Source organism: Tauraco erythrolophus, chromosome 2, assembly GCF_009769465.1.
Source record: "Tauraco erythrolophus isolate bTauEry1 chromosome 2, bTauEry1.pri, whole genome shotgun sequence".
NCBI lineage: Eukaryota > Metazoa > Chordata > Aves > Musophagiformes > Musophagidae > Tauraco > Tauraco erythrolophus.
The window spans coordinates 77,227,693-77,249,509 of record NC_141466.1 but is presented as its reverse complement, the minus strand read 5'-3'; the positions used below and the strand labels follow the sequence as shown (position 1 = coordinate 77,249,509).

Sequence of the window (21,817 nt, the reverse complement as noted above, 5' to 3'; positions counted from 1 at the left end):
ATGCAGAGGAAAGATGCGATACCAAGTGTTCTGTGGCATTTGACTTCCATAAGAAATGGTATTTCCTGTCTCCCTTTGAGTTTCTAGTAGCACACTTAACCTTTTATTTGGCATTTATACACTGACACATCACCTGTAAAATTTGCCGAATCTGGTCTGATAGTCCTGTCAACTCCTGTGAACATCCCTGGATGTTTTGTCAACACACATGAAACTTTGTACATTTTTATTTTGAAGTGTTGCAATGGTATGGTATTATCCTTTGCCTCTACCATAAATCTTGGGAAGAGTAAAGCTGCCTGTCTTCAGTGAAGTCAGAAAGATCTCTCTTTTCCAGTTGATGGTTCAGCTATTGTTAGTGTAGCACAAGTGAAGCTGCTTCCCCAGAGGTTTTATTTTTACCCTTATTCAATTTCCTAGGAGATATTCCTTTTTAGAATTATCTTTCCTTTCCCTGTAGACATTCAGGCAAGATAATATCATAGATATCAGTGGCATCAGAAATGAACACAAGTTAATGTTTTCTGGATTAATACTTCTGTTACAGACCTTCTTTAGCACGTTCCTGCTTTCACAGTTTTTCCACATTAATTCCTTCCTCAGGAGACAATGATATGACTTTATAAAGGATAGACCACAAAGAGTTCTATAGCTCTTTTCAAGATTGGCTTTTTTTAAATTTTAGTGAGCTATGATCTTTGTTTTGCGTTGATATAAAAGACTTCTGTAAGGGTAGGAGTTGCCAGAACTGTGACCAGTGCACTGCTACTGCTCCCCTCTTTCTACAGGTTCACACAATTTATTAAATTAGCTTAGCTACACAGAAGTCCCATCATACAGCATACAAGACTATCTGTATTATGTCATATATAGCATGGTGCTGTGGTGGTTAGTGCAGGAAAGAAGTGTGGGATTTGGGGGAGGAAGAAAATTATAAACTTTATAAACAGTAATAACAGTTATATATATAGTCTTTCAAGTTTCTCATTACTTACATTGAAGAGAATTATGATTTGCATGCAGTATGAAATCAGGATAGTATTTCGAATAAGCATAACTTTAATTGGAATCTTGTGAGCATAATACAGCATGAGAAAATTGACTGTGGTAATTCTTCTTTCTTATAGTTTCTGGGGGCATCTGTTTACCTCATACCAGTAATTCATAGAATTTCTGGAAATTAACACTGACATTGTTTATCATCTTGCAGCAAGCAGAACCCAGATTATTCAAAGCAGTACAAAGAAGGAAAACGGTGGATCCAAAAAAAAAGGTCATATTTCATCCTCAAAGGACACCAAAACTTCTTTGAAGCCAGGACTTGCACAAGAAGGTCCACCTATGTTAGAAGATGAATCTTTCCTCTTGGAAAACTTTCAAAATAGTGATGGAAGTCCACAACAAGTAAGAGATTCCAAATCGTTGGGATTTGGGGGGGAAAAAAAAGATAACAACCACCAAATAATCAAGGAGGATAATTCTTTTGGTATATGTGGAGATTTGATATCCTGAGGCAAGATCAAGGAATCCAAAATTAAGATTATTGGTAGCTTCTGAATGAGGCTATGGAGAAAGGATAATGTACGTATATGAATAACACAGAAGACCTGCTAATTGAGACAAGCTTCTCAGAGAGCGATGTCAAATACGTGGATTTTTCTTGGCTTCACCTAGTATTATTTGTCTGTCTTAGAAAAATAATGTTTATTTTCTAAAACAGTTCTTTTTTTCCCTGTATTCAATTATTTCTCTACTGTGATTTTTTTCTGATAATTGAGTTCAATTGCAACAAAATATTCGAAGGAAAAAAAAAGATTATTGAGAAATACATTCCAGGGTTGTTCCTTTGTGTTGGGGTTTTAGGCTGATCCAGCAACTAAAACTCACACAGTCTCTCCTTCTCCAGTAAAGTAGAGAGGAGAGGGAAAAAAAAAAAAACCAAAGGGACTGAGGGTTGAGACAAGAACAGAGGGAGCACCCACCAACCATGGTCCTGGGCAAAACAGGCAGAGCTTTTCTCAAAGCAAAACAGTTTATTAATGATTACTTAGAAGGACAAAGGGAAACAAAAACCGATTACTTGAGAGGACAGAAAGAAACAAAACCAGATCTTAAAACCGACACCTTCCGCCCCCCTTCCTTTTCCTCCCGCCTCTACCTCCTCCCCCCAACAGCACAGGGGGCAGGGACTGGGGGAGCGCAGGTCAGTTCATTCCGTGCTGTTACTGCTGCTTCTTTCTTAAAGGAGAAGGAGTCCTTACACCCTTTTCCCCTGCTCCAATGGATCCCCTACCCACGAGGAAAAATCCACAAACTTCTCCAGCGTGAGTCCAGCCCACTGGAAACAATCCTTCCCCACAGATTGCTCCGGTGTGGGCTATACCACAGTCTCGGGTACTTAGGGAGCTGTAGCCACTCGCTCCGGCGTGGGTCGTCACGCAGACTCCAGATGCCTCTCTGCCGTGTCGTGCACCCCAACACGACCATCCTCAGGCTCAGGCATCTTCTCCCCACGGGCTGCGAGTGGGTCTCTGCTCCACCGAGGCCGTCCTGGTTGCAGGGGGGCCGCCTGCTATCTCACCATCAGCCGCAGGGGGAACTCGGCTCCGGCACACCTCCTCCCGCTCCATCCTCACTGACCTGCTGTCGATGCAGCTGTTTCTCTCAGGTCTCAGTCCTCTCCAGGTGAACTCAGCCCAGTGGGCACCCCGGGAGTGGGGTGCCCCCGAGTTCCCCAGCTGGCTCCGCCGCCGCCATTCTCCATGGGCGGCCCCGGCCCGACGCAGGCAGCTGCCCGGCCGGGAGCCAGGGAGCAGGGGCAGTGCCCTCCTCCCTTCTCTCCTCGATCCTGGGCGAAGCACCTTTTCCGGTTCCCTTGTCCTGACTTAAATAGGGCAATTTGCAGAGGCGCCCTATTGGCTCAACCCCGAGGGGGATGGCAGTCTGATCTGGTGGCCAGAACTAAGCCTAACCCGGTTCCAAGACCGGGGAGGTCACAGGGACCAAAACCCCTCTCCTGCCACCAGAACCACCCCCCCCTCCACATCAAACCATGACACTGACTCAGAACTGGCTTTAGAATTTGGAAGACAACTTTTAAAGAGAATCGTCTCCTGTTCAGTGTAGAAAATATTTAAAATGACCCATGGGCCCTGTCAACTCTACCTCAAATTAAGACGTTATTGAGTGCCAGTATTAGGGCTCAAAGTCCCGTAGTAGGTCTTAAAATCAAAGACAGAAGTCTTTGTTTTAGCACATGGCATACATAGGAAAGTTACATGGAAATCTCCAAGGAATGTAGCTCCTTATTGTATAGACCGATTTAGTTTCACTTGATAAACACATGAGTAATTGTTTAATTTCACAGGAATTAAAATAAAATCTGTGGAAATAGAACTAATTTTTTAAGCTTCCTGTGAATACTGTAATGTGCAAGCTTGTAAATTAGTTATATGTTCTATTTGCTGAGTTCAACAGCAAATCTACAGGACTTCTGAATGCTTACTATAATTGTTACATCTTCAGCATGTTAACATATTGCATTCACTTTCACAGTCTCACAAGTATATCATACAAGCATTGGTGTTGTATAATAGTTGGCCACTTACAGAGAGTCAGTCTCTGTTTGTTCAGGAACTGAAAGAAATGAAGAAAAACGAAATCAAAGGTAGGTAGATCTAAGTATGTATTTAGTCAAACGCATCATGTTACTGATTTAAAAAAAATGTTACATTACTACAAGCCAAGACCGTATGATGTTTTTTCTTTTATTCATTGCTTGAGAGAAATATTTCATCAACAAAGCTCTTTGTTCTGTGGTTCACAGAAACAAAGTTTGACTGCATGATTCTATACCTTCAGTCCACAAATTACAAAGAAATCAGCAAATACTATGCAAAACTCTCCTGACGTTCTTAAAGCTCAGCTTTAGGTAGGGATCCAGAACAGTTGTAGAAGTATGGCTGCTTCTACAGTCAGAGAGACAGATGTAGTGTAATATAAAGGCACAGTGCCCTGACGAAGCACATGCAAACATAGAAGTTTCTACGGAAACTAGAGTAACATCCCTGCTGATAATTTAAGAAAATGTACTGACAAGAGGGAAAGAAAGGCCTGTTTTGGGATATGTATTACTTCTACATTGCTAGGAAAATAATTTAAGCAGGAGGCAAGACTAGGAAAGGTCCCAAGGACAGGCTGTGTATTCAAGCCATGAAGAGGACAGCGAAATTACAGAACTTTATATTTTTTCTCAGCATTTCTTGTTAAGGGACAGAGAACAAAACAAAACAAAACACCACACATTAAAAGCAGTCAGTATCCTAGAATTAGATAAATGTCTCATATTTGCCTCTCCTTTTACTACTGGGGCTGACGCAGAATGATTTAGATCTGAAGTGTGGTAGAGGAAAATTTATCATGCTGGATCCAACAGCCTGAGAGAGGTGAGGCCGCTGCCTCTCCACGTCCCTAGGTCCAACCATTAGCAAGGCTGAAGATGTAGTCCCAGCAAGCGCACACACACAGAACACACATACACGCTACATATATACTTACATACATTGCCAGCCGCACAGATCACAAACAGACACTTGGAGCACTCACAGAAACACAGACAGCACCTATGGCCTCATACTCCTTCCCTCTCTGGCTGGACAGAATGGAAGTGTGCTAGGGAGACTATATATATACATAAATATATATGTATATATAAGGTGGATCCTTCCAGCAGCCGGACTTAGACACCTAGTCTGCCTAGTAGCTAGCCCCTGGCTCCCACATGAGCTCCTGAGGCTGCAGCCCTGCTCCAGCTGCTGGTGCAGACCATCACACGCACATGCACACACACGCAGCTGACTCCTCTGTGGTCTCGCCGTTAGATTCCTGCAGAACATAAAATATTACTTTCCACCATTCAGTAAATTGCCTGTATCATTAATATTAGTTCTATAACTCAATTTTTAAAATACGAGATAAAGAGAAATTAATTGCGTTATCCTTCCTCATATATATACACTTGCTAATATGGTTAAATTTTCTTAGGAAGATTAGATCTTTATTTATTAGTGGTATTTCTCACTTCTTACTCTGGTTACATTTTTCTTTTTAAATGTCTGGTTGTATTTTTTTTTTAAAATTTCTGTTACCCTGAACTGAAGTTAGATTCATCAGCAGTAACGGCTGATGTATTATTTTGTTTCTTGTTTTTAAGATGAGTGCAAGATTTGAGATTTTTGCAGTCTTTTTTCAGCTGGCATTAGAGAACTTTACAAAGATGTATCTTGTTGATTTAATATAGTCTTTAGTCAGTTTTAGTAATATTTGAGGAGCTATATCATGTAGCCTTACAGGCCTGTACACGGCTTTTGTAGGGGTGATTTCACCTGTTCTTATTTTGTTGCATTGTTCAGAAAATTATATTTTCTTCCTAGATGTCTCGATTCATTCCCCTTGTTTTCCCTTTAATGATAGACTGCTTCTTACAGTAGACATCCTACTACATTGTCTTATCCTTCTGAGTCAGCTATATACTAACAGCTTGCACCTGACACGGCAGTCATGCTACTGGTGTGTATCCTTTCACACAGCTGTCACCATGGTCTGCAAAACCGTAGGTCAAAGGAGGTCACTTGATCTCTAACTTTCTTCACTAGGTCTGAGGTGTTACTACTGAAGCTTGTCACTGTCAAGAGTACTCTCATGTTTAGTTCAGGATAGCAGTATTCCAGCTGATATCTTCCCTTCTCCCTGTTAAGTGATGCTTTGGCTCATTTGCAGTCAACCATACTCAAGCTGCAGTCAGTGATAACGAGCAGTTTTCTCTTAGGATTCTTTTTAAATCTTGTCATTTCTGTGTCCTCTCATCATTCTTACCTTTCGAAGTAACCCAAATCCATTTCGCAGTTCACATTAACTGAGTGTTTCTGTTTATACAAGGATACCAACAGACAGGCAAGGCCACCAACAATTTTAAAGCAGCATATATCATAAAGCTTAAACACCAACACCATACGTACTACTTAGCATTTATTTTATGTACCCCTATTACCAGCAATATTTATCTGAAGTGCTTACCATAGGTAAGTATTTTGGAAAAAAAAACACATTTAATCTTTGAATCTTTTTCTGATTGTGAACTAGTGTTAAAGCAATTTGAAAACTAAGCTTCACCATTTAAAGCTGCCAACACCGTTATCAAGCACACAATTCATATAATAGCAATGTTGGTGTGTAACCAAAAAGGCATCCCCTCACCATGTGATTTTTAAGAAAGCTGCAGTGAGCCAGCTGGAAAATTCCTGCAACAAATTTTCACCACTTCAAGTACTACTTTTTCATGTAAGACAACAGTGCCATCTAGAGTTAGTTTTATATTAAAGCTAATTTATTATAGCAAAAGCATATTTCAGCTTTGTATTAGCATTTACTAAAGTATTTTAAACTAGTCTCCCTTTAAATGAAGACCCATACTATTATACTATTGATATTTGCTGGTATAAATCTTTATTAAGAACATTTTTGAAGAAAGTAAGTTCTCAGGCATAAAGATGCTATAGTTCTGTATTTGTCAATATTTGTTATTCTTGTCTTTCTTAAAAATCCTTAATACTGCAGTTTGGCAGTAATTGTAAAAAGAGCTGTGTTAGCAAAAGTTATTTCATGATCAATATTTAGTCATTTTTATTATATATGAAATCTCGTTAAATGTTTTATTAAAGAGCACATTGCACAAACAAAACATTAAAAAGGCATTAACCAGGAAATCCAAGTACACAGAAATTAGAAAGTGCCAAATAGTTTATTATTTATACAATCTTCATTCTGTTCTCTTTTTTCCTTTTTTTCGTTCCATTGAGAACTGTTACTGGGGCAAGACTTCAATGGAAAAACAGTAAAAAAAAGTAAGATTGGGATCATAATTCTTGTGTAAATAGGGAAAAATTAGCAGGCAATCTTGCAACTGCTAATACCATTTTAAGTATTCTTGACTGTGCGAACAAAATTATTTTAAGATTCGTTTTGTATATATGATTTTCAGCTATTGCCTTTTTGGATTCTTTGGTTTTATTTTTCTTGTAATAAGATCAGAAGTTTTATTGTGCAACTGTCACAACCCAGAGTTGACTCATCAGTGTGAGCTCAATGCTGACTGCATATTGCCTTAAGTCAACTCAGGAGTATTAGATGTTGATGAGAAGGCTGTCTACCCAACTGAGAGCGCAGGGGGAGATAGGGCACCCAACCCAGGTAGTAGGGGTTGAAAAGGCAGGAGAGGTAATATGCTTTGTAATATTCCTTTTTTTCCTCCAGAGCTGGGAAAGTTTGTCCCACAGGTTTTCTCTTCCTGCAGGAGAACTTGCTGGCTCGTGCCAAGGGCAGGATCTCATGGGATGTTTAACAGAACATTCAGTTTTCCCTCTCTTTATCTGTTTGCCACCTTACCTGTCTGTAGTGATTAATCACTTGCCTGGTGTTCAGTGAAAAAGTAGGTCACTGAGGATACATGATGGTGCTAGAGTTTAAAGACCTGTAGACCTCTAAGCTGTGCTCTAACCCTACCCTATGACTGCAAACATATTGGTGCTTTGCTTCTATCCTGGTGTATTTTTACTGAAACTTTATTGTCTGGATGTGCCCAACTTTGGAAAGATTTTTGACGTCACTATCTGTCGAGAATCCTTCTGAAGATCCAGTCAGAGACAGGAGAAGCAACATCTGCACTTCTCGGTCATTTCCTAACCAAATCTGAAAGTCTGTCATGGGGCAGGTAACAGTCATTTCTGCCAACCACTGGGTAATCCCATTAAATGCTCAGAGCCTGTTTCAGATAGTGGCAGCATGATATCTTCTCAAAGAAAACTTCAAAAGACTTCTCTATATTTTACCTATGAGTGGGATAGATTCTCTATAATTTGAATTTCATAAATCTCTCTTTCCTAAAAAAGAGAATTGTTGTATCTCACTCTGAAGATATGAGTTTCAGATTGGCATAATTTGGTGTAATTATTTAACTTGTCATAGACAGGATATCAGACTGGATGATCACTATGGTCCCTTCTGGCGTTACACTAAATGAGTCTCTGAGTAAATAATTGAAAAGTGGTAAAGAAGCTAATTTTAAGAGTTGCTATCAGCTGTTTGTCATTGCTGCTAAATGGTGTGGTGCCCAAGATTTTCTTGGTGCCATACATGTAGAATAACTGCCACTGAGAGTTTGTGATGATTGATGCGTAAGCTGTGAGCTGAAACGGCCTTTTACTTTTTGTATCATCTCCCTGCCTTTCTTCTTATCACATCCCATACAATGCATTTGTCTGGCTTCGGCCTTGGAAAAGCCTGGAGGAGCTACTCACATCTCCCTTAGAGTCCGAGTGGGCTGCATGCTATAGTGCCAAACTGCAGCCAGTGCCCTCTCCAGGAATAGCTGGAGGATCAGCCCAAAATCAGGGAGACTGACCACTCTGGGGAGGGAGGGAGGGAGGTCTAGGGGAACTTGAACGGTGCAGTGTACTGCAAGCTAAGAGAGCTCAACTGAATCCTACCGTAAGCCTTCATATCTGGACTTAAAGAAGGATACCTCTTTTTAGCCCTGTCGTTTCATATACTTGTTTGTTATTTACGGAATTCTCAGTGTGTGCAGTAAGTCCAGAGCATCAAAATGTTAAAATTCAGAGTTGTAAAATATTTATAGAATATTTAAGAAGATAAAGCTTGTGGTATCCCATGACATAGGAAGTCTTTGTCTGATATTATTTAGCTAATGACACTGAATGTCTCCTGAGTGTTTTTATAAACAATAAATAATTTATCTTTAAAAATTAATAATTCCCTGAATAATGCATGTACACCAGCCTGATTTATGGTGCTAATATGTTATGATAATGTGAAATTAAATGGAAAGCCATTTATGTAATGATATTATAACTTCAAATAATGTTGCCACTATTTATTTTATATTTGCATTTCCTCTGGAGTTGTTTTAGTATGTTCAATATTTGTGGAGACCACTTTAATTTTTGCTTTCATCCTTTAATGTATGCTTTGGTAGCATTGAATCAATTGAAGCTTAGAACTTTGGTGCCATGGTACGTTATTTAAGTAGCATGAGGAGATAAGAATAATACAATTTATACGTAAACACATGTATAATGTATGATGTAATACACATATGTAATAATATATTTGTATGTGTAGCTATATGTGTATTATAAGTATGTTTCTATATATTTGATATTTACAGTTTTATATACGTGTATAACCTCAGCCATGACATTGCAGATCTGATCCAAAGTTCATTAAAGCCAGCGGAATATTTTCAGTGGACTTTGGATCAAATCACGCAGCACAGTGATTTGTCCTCAGTGGAAAGAAATTACAAAAGCATAGCATTAAGTGAAAGATACCTTGTTATTATTGTCAGATTGTAAAACAGCCACTCACTTCCTCTTTTTGCTGACAGAAATCCCCTGTTCTGTTGTATTGACTAAATCTAGGTTTTCAGCATTTGTTTTAGTGTGTCAAGCGGTATGAAAATGGAGGGAAACGACGATTTCAGACTCAGATCTTTGATCTTTCTCATAGTCTTGTGTGTCCATTTTGGGTTGATTCAATTTACATGTTCCTTATGCTATTAAAGCTGTATGCTATTACAGGCTTTATTTATTTATTTTAATAAGATTATGACATGAAAGTCTTGTTAACAGCTCCCACAAGCTAGGACAGTGCAGAATAAGTGTTACAAATGTCAATTCTCAGTATCTTTAGTTCAAACATATAGCATACATATAGCATACAGTGATAAAATGATTAATCTAAAATATTCTCAGATGGTTCTGAGAATGATAATTTCGAATTTCTTAAATATACATCGAATCTCAAATATGTTTCTTTGCCTTAACTTCCTTGCGTTTTTGGTGGGGTGTATTTTCCCTCTGCATTTCATACTTTCAGGCTTACAAGGATACGAGACGGTGAGAACGTTGACTTTACCTACTTTGGGCTTCTCACATGCCTGGTGAATAACACTGACAGAGAAGTAAGAGTCAAATTATGATTCTGTACATTGCAATCTTTGTTCTGACCCATAAACAAGGCAACAATGCAGTGGCTGATGTGCAAGGACCACGGCAAACTCACAGTTAAGCCCTGGGTAAAGTGCTGTTTAGGACAGATAAGGCTGTCACAATATGTACACCTAGTAAATCTCTCTAAAGTTGTTTTATCCCCGTATTCTTTCAAGGTCCAACAACAAATGTTAGTGCAGTACTTGAAAGTGTCAACTAATTAACTGACTTTTCTTTGTCTTTTTCTATGCCTGTTTTGTGCTATTTTTCCACCCTGGATATTATATGGGGAAATATATTTATGCATGACAATGGTATCCTCTAATTCATCATGCATCATAACTACATCTGAATAGTATATGGGGAAAAGAGTGAGGAGCACAGCTTTCCTCTAATGCTCAATTATTCTGAAGGACAAAAATCTGCAAATATTCCTAAACCAACTAGAAAATCAAGAGATAAAGCATCTGAGAAGATACAAAAAGAGAAGTCCAATAAAGACAGAGGATCACTTGTATCTCTTGCATCTCGACCTGAATCTCAGGTGAGAACAAAGCTAAAAACTGGATTTGTTGAATATGCCATCATTGTACTGAGTGTAAAGATATTTTCATGTCTGCAGATCAGTATTACTAGAACTTCTAGTGTATCCCTTGCATTTCTCTATGCTCTGCTTAGCTACCTTTTTAGCTTTACACCTGAAAGAGACTGAATTACACATGTAAAAGGCATGCATCATGCATTTAGAGATGTACTGTGATCATTTCTTTGTTTATGTGTAAAGCAACTACTGGTTGTTCCTTTTCTTGGTCTAGTTTCTGTCGCTGCTGAAGGTTTATTAAACTCCATGAATTTGCCATACTCATGTCCCATTAATCTTTCATTGTAGTGGTTTTCCTGGGCTCCCAGGCAAATGAAATAGGTCTTTTCCTTATAGTCAGTTCCTATCTCCTATGTCACAACTATCATTAGGTTGCGGACATACAATGGCAGACACATTGGCACGTACTTGAGAATTCTTCTCATCTGTGGTGGGATAATCTCTGTGTTCTATGGTTGACCGAAAGGCTACTGCTACCCTGTATGCCTTCAAAGGCATAATTGACTTTATGGATTGCAGACAGATTGATGAAAGGCAAAGAAGAAACTGACAGCTCCTCGTTTAATGATATTGCTTTTGCTGGGAATTTTGCTGCCTCATGGCAAGTAGTTCAAGGGGAGTGAGGGCATCTCCATAGAGTTTTTCATGAAGAAATCTCTACTGAATTGTTTTGTTGACTAAACCTGCCGCACAGCAAACTTCCCTGTGATTCATATCCACACCTAATTATACAGAGTAATGGAACAGTGCCTTAACCCTTCTTCCAGAGCACTCTGAGGGACTGCAGTTGAGATGACTGGCCACAGAAATGCAATGCAGCTTCAGGCTGTGTCATATTTCAGCCTTCAGCTCCAATGATGGGGTATGCTAAGGGTTCTGGGATGATGGTTCTTGGGAGTACTTCTACTGCCACTAAAACAGATACAAGTTGCTTGCAGATGGAGAAGATGCCCACCTTTAGTCTAAAATAAAAGCTGAACGCCTATCTCTGTTTCTAAATCTTGGGCTTAAAGCTTCTGCACATGGTATGGTTTCCAGATATATATGCAACACAGTATCTCATTCATCAGTCAGGCAGTAGAATAGTCTTGTACATTTCAGGCACTACTTCTATGCTACAGTTCTGGAGAAGCCATGCGTTAATGTGGTTTGGAGAGTTCGGGAAGTGATTGGCAAGAATCTGATACCTCATAAGACAAAGCAAGATGTATTTCTACATGAAAAGCCTATTTAAATACAATAAGACTTCTAGTAAAAAAGCTTGTGGAAGGAAGGAAAAGAAAGGAGGGAAGGAAAGGAAAAAAGTTTGGCAGGGAGATAAGACAAGTGCATGAAAAATCGCTACAAAATACTCTTGTTCAGGCAGACTGTTCAGAGGAACTGGGAGTGTGGAGCATGCTGTATGGGAGTTGGGGGGAAGCATGTGAATAAAATAACTCAAAGAGCATCTAGACATTGCAAAGTAATTTTCCTTTCCTTTGGCAGCCACTGTTTGTGTAGTAATCCATGTCAAAGTCTAGTAGGTAGTGGTAGTAGGTATATACCAATTAATACGTTACATTTATGATACTTCACTTCCAGCAAGCTGCTTCAAACAAACCCTACTGGACTTTACGTCTAGTTAGTGAACAGAGAGAGGCAGACATTCTGGAGGTGAAGAAAGACACCCAGCGAGCAGATGAGATCAAAGCCATGAAACAAGCATGGGAGTCTGCAGAGCCAGGAAGAGCTATCAAGGTAATATCAGAGTGTAATCTTTGCAGTAATGTTTCTTCATAAGTTTCAGGAGCTGCTGCGATGGTCGAGCAGTTGCTACAACAGAGACCTGACTTCATATGGCCACCCTGTTCACCACTCTGTGGAAGACGGAAAATTTTACACAGCTTAAAGAATCAAAAGTGATTATGTGCATGAATTCTGGGCAGGGATCTCGAGATCATCTACTTTAGACTTGTAGATCACTGACACTTTAGATTCCACTTTACAAAATAGTGAAAAGTTTCTCTTCAGAAAGCCCACTACCTCTAAACAATTGCAAACCTGCTACTTGTAACAAGTTTAATGTTTAGTGTGAACAGATTCTAGTGAGAAATACACAGTTATAAACATGCAAAAAAAATCTATCTTGAAGAACTGGCACCTGGCCATATCATCACTCCAATTGTCCCCTGCAGCCAGGATTCCCAAATTCATTCTGGTTTGCAGGTTACCCATGAGCTTGTACATGCTGCTCTGTATGAATTCACTGTTTTGGAGAAGTAGTTCTAATTCAGATGTCAGATGCAGCTGGGGTCTTTTGACATGACATAGGCTTAAGATGGAAAAATAAAACGAGTTCTTTCTTGCAAAGCAAAAAGTTACACTGCTGATTCAGAACTGGAAGCATCATTACTAGGAAAGGAAAATAAAAGAATGAAATGCAGTCTTTAATCTTGTCTGAAAGTCATCCTTTGTCACCACCACCATCTTTGACCAGTGAGGGATGCTTGGCCAGAAACCCCAGCTCAGAAGCATGTTGCCTTTTTTTGTATTACTTTTCAGAAGTGAACCTCAGACATCGGTCTTAGCAGTTACACTTTCAGATTTTCTCAGTTCTGTTCAGTGTATCCAAAGCTCAAAATTTTTTCTAACACTACTTTATTAAATTCTGATCTAAGGAGAGATGCATTACTCTGCAGCTTTGATTGGCTGTGCTGAGACTGACAATGAATGTACAGCCTCCTAAAGATTAGCTGGAAATGAATCCTCTTTGATGTGTAAAGAGTGTCTTCAGAATGCTGGTTCTATCAATGTTGCCTTTTTTGATCAGAAAATCAACTGAATTACAGCTAAAGGGTTCCATTTTAAAAGCCCCTTAGGTCTGTGACATTTTTCTAAAACAGCTATTGTTAAGAAAATTGCAGCAACTGGATGTAATATGCTAAAATAAAGAAGGTCTAAATTGGAGGTCTGCTATCCAGACTAAGTTGCTTCCCTTCTCCGTTCTTCCTGATCACCCTGCCCCAACATCTGCTTGTTCTAGGGGTCACGTGCCCTCTGACTCTGGGAATTAGGTGTCTGACTCCAGGCTGACCTTTGGCTTCTCTGTCCTTTCTGGCAATCTGAGCCCTTAAAAGAAAGCCCAGTGACTCAAAGTCACCTTGTGAAAAGACAGGCAGAAGTGGTGATGCTTGGTTTTGGCATCAAAGGTAAAATCACCAAGCTATAGGAGCTCCTAGGAGGAAGAGGTATTTCCCTAAGGAGGTGCAGTAGCTGAATGTATTCTGACTGTACAATCAGCTATGAGGGAACCTTGCTTTTCAGGGTGGGTTGTTCAAGTCTTTTTTAAATCCAAAGATTATTTTAAACTACCCAGAGATCAGTGATTTTCCAGTATTTCAATGTATGATGATCTTTAGTGTAAGTATTCGATGTTTCAGGACTGATTCAATGGGAACCCGAGCATCTTTTCGGATTCCAGCCCTGGGCGGAGTTGCATACTGCACTCTGGTGTTAGGTTTGCTATTGACAGCATCGTTTTCTCATTTGGGATATGTACTAAACATAGCCAGTATGTATTGAGTGGAGTGAAACTGTTCAAAGTGTACTTCCTACTTTTCCTTTTACTGAACTACCATCTCACAAAGGTTCTTATTAGAGGTTCTTATTCATATACTCAAGAAACACTTGATAGAAATTAAAGATGAACTTTAAGTACTAATGCTAATTTAGTTCTCCTCTACATAACACATTAAAACTAAACAAATCAAGGTTCCAAAATATTACTAGAAAAATTGGATGTTTAATATTGACAGGTTATTATTTCAGAAAAAAAAAATCTACTGGCGAGATGACTTGAATATGACTCTGGCATGAAATGTAGTCCTTTTATGTTTATCTTTTTTTCTCCCCAGTGATTCACTAATGGTATTCCTGTTGTTAGAAGTGATGTTTTTATAGATCAAACCCGTGAAATGTACTCACCAGTAACATGAAGTAGCAGCATATCGCACGTGCACTGGATTTGAAGATTTATTGTCTTATTGACCACTTATAGATTCCTACTTTTGAAAATTCTTTGGGATTTAACATACACAGTAGATTTTTTCTTATCTGGATTAAAACTTTGATCTCTAGGCTTTTCAGGAACGCATGCGGTTTATTAATAAGTATGCTGTGAGAGATTCAGAGCAGCCCATAGCTGGGACTGAGAATGCCAGTTCAACACCTAGTTCAGGAGAAAGAGGTAAGGGTATAACCTTCTGTCAAGCATGTCTTCAGTTCATCATGTTCATCTCCTTAGAAAATATTTCTACAATAAATACTGGTAGTAAATGGATAGAACAGCCCCGGCAAAGGTGTCCAAATGCACAAGGGCATGCTTAGTCTCTATCTTCTCTCTCACCTCTGTTTTAATTGTTGCATTGCTCTATTTTCAGACACAGATACAGCTTCATGGCTCTTGGAGGATGTCAAGTTACTTTTAGGCAAACTTTAGGCAGTCCTTCTGTACTAGAATCCTAACCCTAAATTAACCTGAAATTTTTGGAAGTTCAGTCCAAAAATAGCTACTCCCTCAATTCCAAGTTGGGTGCTGGAGGTCATTAGTGTAGAAATACTAAAAAAAAAAATTAGCAGCTGAAATAGCATGTTAGTAAGACACTAATACTTCTAATGTGCATTTTCTTCGTTAATGTTCATGGAAACTGTTCATGGACAATGCTCTGGAAGTGAGGTGTCAAGAAGTGCATACTGAGTAGCATCAGCTTGCTGGCAGCTTCCATAAGTGTTGTCTAATTTTATTTAGTGGTTACAACTTCTATGGATTCTTCATGTGTATTCCCTGGCAATTACTGGATTCTGATGAAAATTTGAACTGTGTTCAAGGCTGTTTGTTGTTTTTTTTTTCTTCTGACAATAATGCTCAGATCAGGCCATCACATAAAGAAAAGTATAATACCCAGTCTGATTGTGACAATATCTGGTCATGGCTCATGTGTATGGAACTAGAACACGTGACCAGTACATAACGTGCTAAGATTAATATTTTGTCAGGTAAGTAACTGTCCTGGGAATGTTAGAGCAGAAGTAGTCCTCACCTTATGTCTCAGACAAACACACCATTAGTTATTTCTTGCATTCCAAAGGAATTTGAAAAAATACAATTTCCTCTAAGTTATTAGATAAGTACTTCAAAATTAATGGTTGTCTACCAAGAGCTTTGTTCTAAACTAACCATTTGGAGTCTAATACAAAGCCTCATGAAGTGAAGAGGTGACACCCCAATGACTTTACATTGTTATGGTTTGGTTCTGCAGAGTGCAGCAGTAGGCAGTAATGTGCTTAAACATTTCTGTAATGTTCAGTAGCTTAATGAGAATTTTTATGTTCTGGAGAATACTTTTTTGATGGGCAGTGTGTAAATCATTTCCAAAGTCCATTTCACCCTTCAAGAACAACAGAGAAGGCTGGAATATTTGTCTATGTATAGACAGTAAACATACAGACAGTACCTTTTTTTAAAGCTCAGCAACCTTTTTCCTAGTTTTGGTGAGAAAATTCCAGCAATATTTTTTAATGTTTCAATTACTATTGTAAGTAGAATAATAAGAGAGTTTTTATGGAAACAAACTACTGCAGTCACCATTAAATCTCATCAGATTTCAGCACATCCAGACAAACTGAAAGAAGGAAGTGTTGGAATAATTACAATGCAGCCTAACACAGTGGCATGTTTAATATCAGATATGTCATTATACTGTCACAATGCTACACTAAAGCATAACATGGTTACTATCCCCGTGGTTAAAAAAAAATTCTAAGATTTCAGAATGACAATTCTAAGTTGTCATGGGACATTTTTTCTTTAGACTGTTATTTCTTAAACTAAATCTCTGCCAAAAAGGAAATATAATTTTTTTAAACTATAGCCAGGACCGAACAATCAGATTTTTATTGATTTTTTTTTTAATAAAATAATGTGATTCCTTGCTGATTAGAAGTTGTTCTTATATTCTTTAGGCACTTTCAGTTGAATATTCTTGCTTAGATTTACAAACTTTCTTGAGTACTATGGGTTTAGCTAAAATACATACATTAATTTCACTCTAGCATGTGTGGGTTTTTTGCAGCATCTTCAATTCCGTCATGGGTGTTGGAAATAAAAAGGCAGAAACATTATATCCTCTCCAATCCATATTCTCATTTAATAATGTATTTGCTGAGCCAAAAGAAGAAAAAAACTATATAAGAATTTACATGGAGCCTCCTAGTATAACTGAATAACCAGTTTAATCTATTCTGTTGTAGATTCTCTTACAACAGGAAGGAAAGCATCACAAGCAGCTATTGAGCCAAGCTTACAAACACAGAAAAAAAAATGGGAGTCTATAGACCTTAGTCCTTACATGAGGTAAATTGCAGAAAGAACAATTAACTCCCAGTGAAACACCAAAATGAAAGACTGGCTAAGGATTTTCATATACAGATATTAGCAAATGAAATATATTTTTATGCATTTGTATCCTATCTGTAACTGGTTGCAGTATAATAGATGTGAATTTAGACTTTATACTTCGCATGTCATTGAAGTAAGCTACAATTCTGTCACGGCCTTGTTAAAGTTGCTGTGAAATTTCTGGCCCGTGTTTTATCTGTCCTTTATGTTGTGTACACAAAATCACTCAGCAGTGAATACAGAATTGTAGATGACATCAAGATACAGTTTTCAACTTTGATTTTCCTGGCATGGACATGTTCTAAAATCTGTGCTTTCCTACATCCATTTATCATTTATGTCTTTTCCTTAACATCATACATGTCAAAAGAGCTGATTCACTGCACTGCATGTAATGAGAATGTGACATAAAAATTTGAAGAAAATGCATGTGCAGGCAAATATGTTTATTTCAGTGGTCATCTTGAAAGAAGCACATATGAAATTTGTCAGGGTGTGATGCTAGATTCAAATAATATAGTTAACAAATGCAGTTCAGTTAATAATCATAGAATCATAAAATGTTTTGGTTTGGAAGGGACCTTAAAGATCATCTAGTTCCAACCCCCCTGCCATAGGCAGGGACACTTTCCACTAGACCACATTGCTCAAAGCCTCATCCAACCTGGCCTTGAACATTTCCAGGGATAAGGCATCAACAGCTTCTCTGGGCAACCTCTTTGACTGCTTCACCCTCAGAGTGAAGAATTTCCTCCTTAGATCTAATCTAAATCTACCCCCTTTCAGCTTAAAGCCATTGCACCTTGTCCTGTCACTACATGCCCTTGTAAAAAGTCCCTCTCCAGCTTTCTTGTAGGCCCCCTTCAGGTACTGGAAGCCTGCTAGAAGGTCTCACTGGAGCCTTCTCTTCTCCAGGCTGCACAACTCCAGCTCTCTCAGCCTGTCTTCATAGGAGAGGTGCCCTCAGATCATCTTCATGGCCTTCTCTGGACTTGTTCCAACAGCTCCATATCTTTCTTATGTTGGGGGCTCCAGAGCTGAAGATAGTACTCAAGGTGGAGTCTCACAAGGGGCAGAATCACCTCCCTTGACCTGCTGGCCACGCTTCTTTTGATGCAGCCCAGGACACGGTTGGCTTTCTGGGCTGCAAGCGCACATTGTGAGCTCATGTTGAGCTTCTCATCAGTCAACACCCCCAAGTCCTTCTCCTCAGAGCTGCTCTCAGTTCATTCTCTGCCCAGCTTGTATTTGTGCTTGGAATTGCCCCGACCCATGTGCAGGACCTTGCACTTGACTTTGTTGAACTTCGTGAGCTTCACACAGGCCCTCCTTCACGCCTGTCAAGGTCCCTCTAGATGGCATCCCTTCCCTCCAGCGTGTCAACCACACCGCACAGTTTGGTGTGGTCAGCAACTTGCTGAGGGTGCACTCGATCTCACTGTCCATGTCACCAACAAAGATGTTAAATAGCGCCAGACCCAATACTGATGCTGTTAACTATAACAGTTAATAGCTGAAATAAAGATATTAATGATATTCTTTATTCAAAATAATTATATTCTTTACCTGTGTTGATATGAACCTATCTAGCTAATATACTGCATCTGCATGTTTGCTGTGGTGCAGCTAGAACCCAGTTCATGCTTAAGTCCATTTGTATTCAATGTGGTATTTATGCAGCTCATTGATTTTCAAAAGACCTTAGAACATGCTGAAAAAATCCCCAAATTTAATTTTAAATTGAAAGGGAAGCTGGTGTTATATTTAAGTGAATAACATTCAAACAGTAGAAAATATGACTAAATATATTCCACATGCTTGTAAGCATTTCACTTGTCTTCCGCTCCTTGACTTTTACACTAGTCATTTAAGTCAAATTATAAAATATATTATCCACTTAGCTGCAATTATGCCCATGGCAAAATATAATTTGCATTTGTCTCAATGCTGAATTATAACATCAAAAAACTTCTAAAAATATGATATTTCTTGAAATTAAAAATAAGCATCACATGTAGGAGTTTTTCATATGCTCAAAGATAAGCATGATTTTACAAATATTTTTAAAATACACACTAAAATATAAGAAGATCTGGCCTCAGGAATGTACTTTCTCATCAGTGTTACATATAAGCAGAGGAAAAGTGACTCCTTAGCCATATCTAACCATATGATGGTGACATCGTAGTATATAAGCCGAATTATTCTTATAGGTGTTAAGCAAAATATACACCACCCAAAACTGTGTTTGTAATGACAGAAATATCTTTCTATTTCCTTCAGAAAAACAATGCCAGAGTCTGCGGTAAGAAATGAGTCTACCATTCAACAGCAAGAGATACACAAAAAAGAAAAGATCAACCATTTCAGGGAACTTCGAGAGCTGGCATTGGAAGAAAGAGAAAAAGAACAAAATGCCAGAGCTTTATTGAAGCAAAATATACTTGAAATGTATGAGGATCTGCAGGTAGGTTTTCAAGGTTACTTTCCAGTAACTATTACTGTGATATCCACCACTAGTATAATATCTTGATCAACAATTCTCAAGGCTTTTGTATTCAGTACAAATAATTAGAAACAGTGAACAACCTAGAAATTTTGCTTGGGAAAAGGTTAAAACTATATGTTCTAGAGAAAAAAAATAGTACTACACAACATCCTTAATATGATATTCTTAGTACTTTCTTGATTCAGCTCTTTGCAAAACCACTGTTTTAAAAATATCACCATAAAAGGACAGTTGTGAGAATAAATTGAGCATTTGACACACGTGACCAGATGCATATTAGATAAAGTATGTCTGGTTTGGCTATTTTTTGGGGTTATAGAATGGTATAGGGCTTTTTGGAAGGTAATAAAGAACAAGAAAATTTACATAGGAGGGTGAGTTGCTCCTTATGTGTCTTACAGCAAAGTTAGAGAACAGAGTTTTCCTGGAATATGCATGATGCCAGCAAACAAAATATTGGAATCATTAATCCTTAAAAAAACATATCTATAAATAATAAATTTGGTAGCATTAGTGTAGGATCCATTGTCAGGATTAACTCAGCCAATGCATTCCATATGAAATTGGTACAAATATCTTAACAAAATTGGCCTAACTCTTGAGTGTCAACAGGAACAAATTGTTTTCTTACACAGTGGTGATACAATAACCACTAGCAATCAGCTGCTGACTATTCAGAATTCAGAACTCTTAAAACTGAGTACGACACAGTAAAAATAATTTTACATCAAACCAACCTATTTACAGAAATCACTTGAAAACATCTCCTTAACAAGCTTCCAGACAGCCTGATTTATATGACTTAACTACAAGTCTGCAAGGAGCCATAGTTCTCTGCCAGTAACTGATTGATCCTAATAAGAATGCATGTCCGGGTTTTCAGATGTTGCTAAGATTTTGGATGCCTAACATATCATTTATTAGAAGGCAAATTTTTATTAAGAGCAGTTCCTCAGCTCTTTCTAGAAAGTATGACCGTTAAAGATGTTTCACAGCATGAATTTAAAATGAGAATTACTTGTGAATATGCATACTGTGCTGATCAGCAATTTTACAGTTTTTTTCATCTGTCAACCGCAGAGTACTATATAAGGGTAGCCAGGTATCCCCATTTTCCTGGATGGAAATGTAAAGGAAAAAGTTTTCAGAAGTGTCCAAGTCCCACTTGCCCTAAGTCTCATTAAAGGTCTTCTTTAGTCTCTTAAAAGACTAGAGTTCTTGAGCCATTTCAGCATTTCTGCAAACTAGGTTTTAAGGGACTTGACTTGTTTAAGACAGCAACGCAAGACAGTAACTGAAGAGGGACTAGACCCAGATGGGTAACTATTCTGTTGCCCTATCCTCCGTTCACACAATTAGCTTCTTACGCCTGCAATTTAACAAAGATTTTCATGAACTTTCTCTTCTTCTTCACGGCAAAAAGATTGACATACAGCTGTTCCACCATGACAAATGAATAAAAATCCATGTGAAAAGGAAAAGGAGAGATGCTCTCCCTGTACTTACAGAGTCACAAAGTGAAACATAACAGGAAGGATGGAGTGGCTTGTGATGAAATCAAGATTCATGTGTTGGGGGCGGGTATTGCTGTTTGTTTTTGGCTAGGCATCCTTAGATGAAACACGAGGCAGAGTTCACAGCATTCGGGAAGCGTACAGAAGTAAGCTGCTAGAGGCTGAGCGCAGGAAACAAGAAGAGCTGGCAGCTCATGAAGCAGTCCTGCAAGCAGAGCAAGAGAAGAAAAGCCCAAATGCACGCACAAAAAAGCACAGAAAAGGTTTAGGGGAAAAAAAGTAGTCGCTAGCACTCCTGAATTGTATTTAACAGTTTGGGAAAGAAAATTTATATGCAAAGATGAGGAAGAATGTTTGTTATTTTCCAGTATTTTTCAACTATATCACATTTTATCTTTTTGCCTGGTGCTAGTGAAAAAATGGATCTAGTATTCTTTTTAACAAAGTGTTTGGTATTTTGCTTCTCGTAAAAGTATTCACTACTATTAAAGTTTGTGTATTTTACTGGAATAAAATTTTGCAATAAAAATTCGTATTCCATTCATATTCTCCCAAAAATCACAGTGTCTTTCATCTTCTTTTTTCCAATCAAAACAGAACCAGTCAGGAATGAATCAGAGTTGAAACAAACAGTGAATGTAACCTGTCAGTTTTGAAGTCATTCAACTTGGCAGAAACATGAGCTCCTTAAGT

At 38.4% G+C, this 21,817-nt stretch overlaps 1 protein-coding gene across 1 annotated transcript in view; it reads left to right on the top strand.

Moving 5' to 3' along the window:
• The window catches only part of ADGB (androglobin), a 139,787-nt gene extending 118,380 nt beyond the window's left edge, over window positions 1–21,407 (top strand). Inside the window, exons 29-36 of the mRNA XM_086625981.1 lie at window positions 1,211–1,404; window positions 3,556–3,667; window positions 10,421–10,608; window positions 12,247–12,402; window positions 14,782–14,896; window positions 16,954–17,056; window positions 19,385–19,568; window positions 21,216–21,407. Of these exons, the coding sequence (XP_086482107.1) occupies window positions 1,211–1,404; window positions 3,556–3,667; window positions 10,421–10,608; window positions 12,247–12,402; window positions 14,782–14,896; window positions 16,954–17,056; window positions 19,385–19,568; window positions 21,216–21,407 (1,244 nt within the window). The remainder of the gene's footprint in view (window positions 1–1,210; window positions 1,405–3,555; window positions 3,668–10,420; window positions 10,609–12,246; window positions 12,403–14,781; window positions 14,897–16,953; window positions 17,057–19,384; window positions 19,569–21,215) is intronic.
• Window positions 21,408–21,817: the final 410 nt, after the last annotated feature.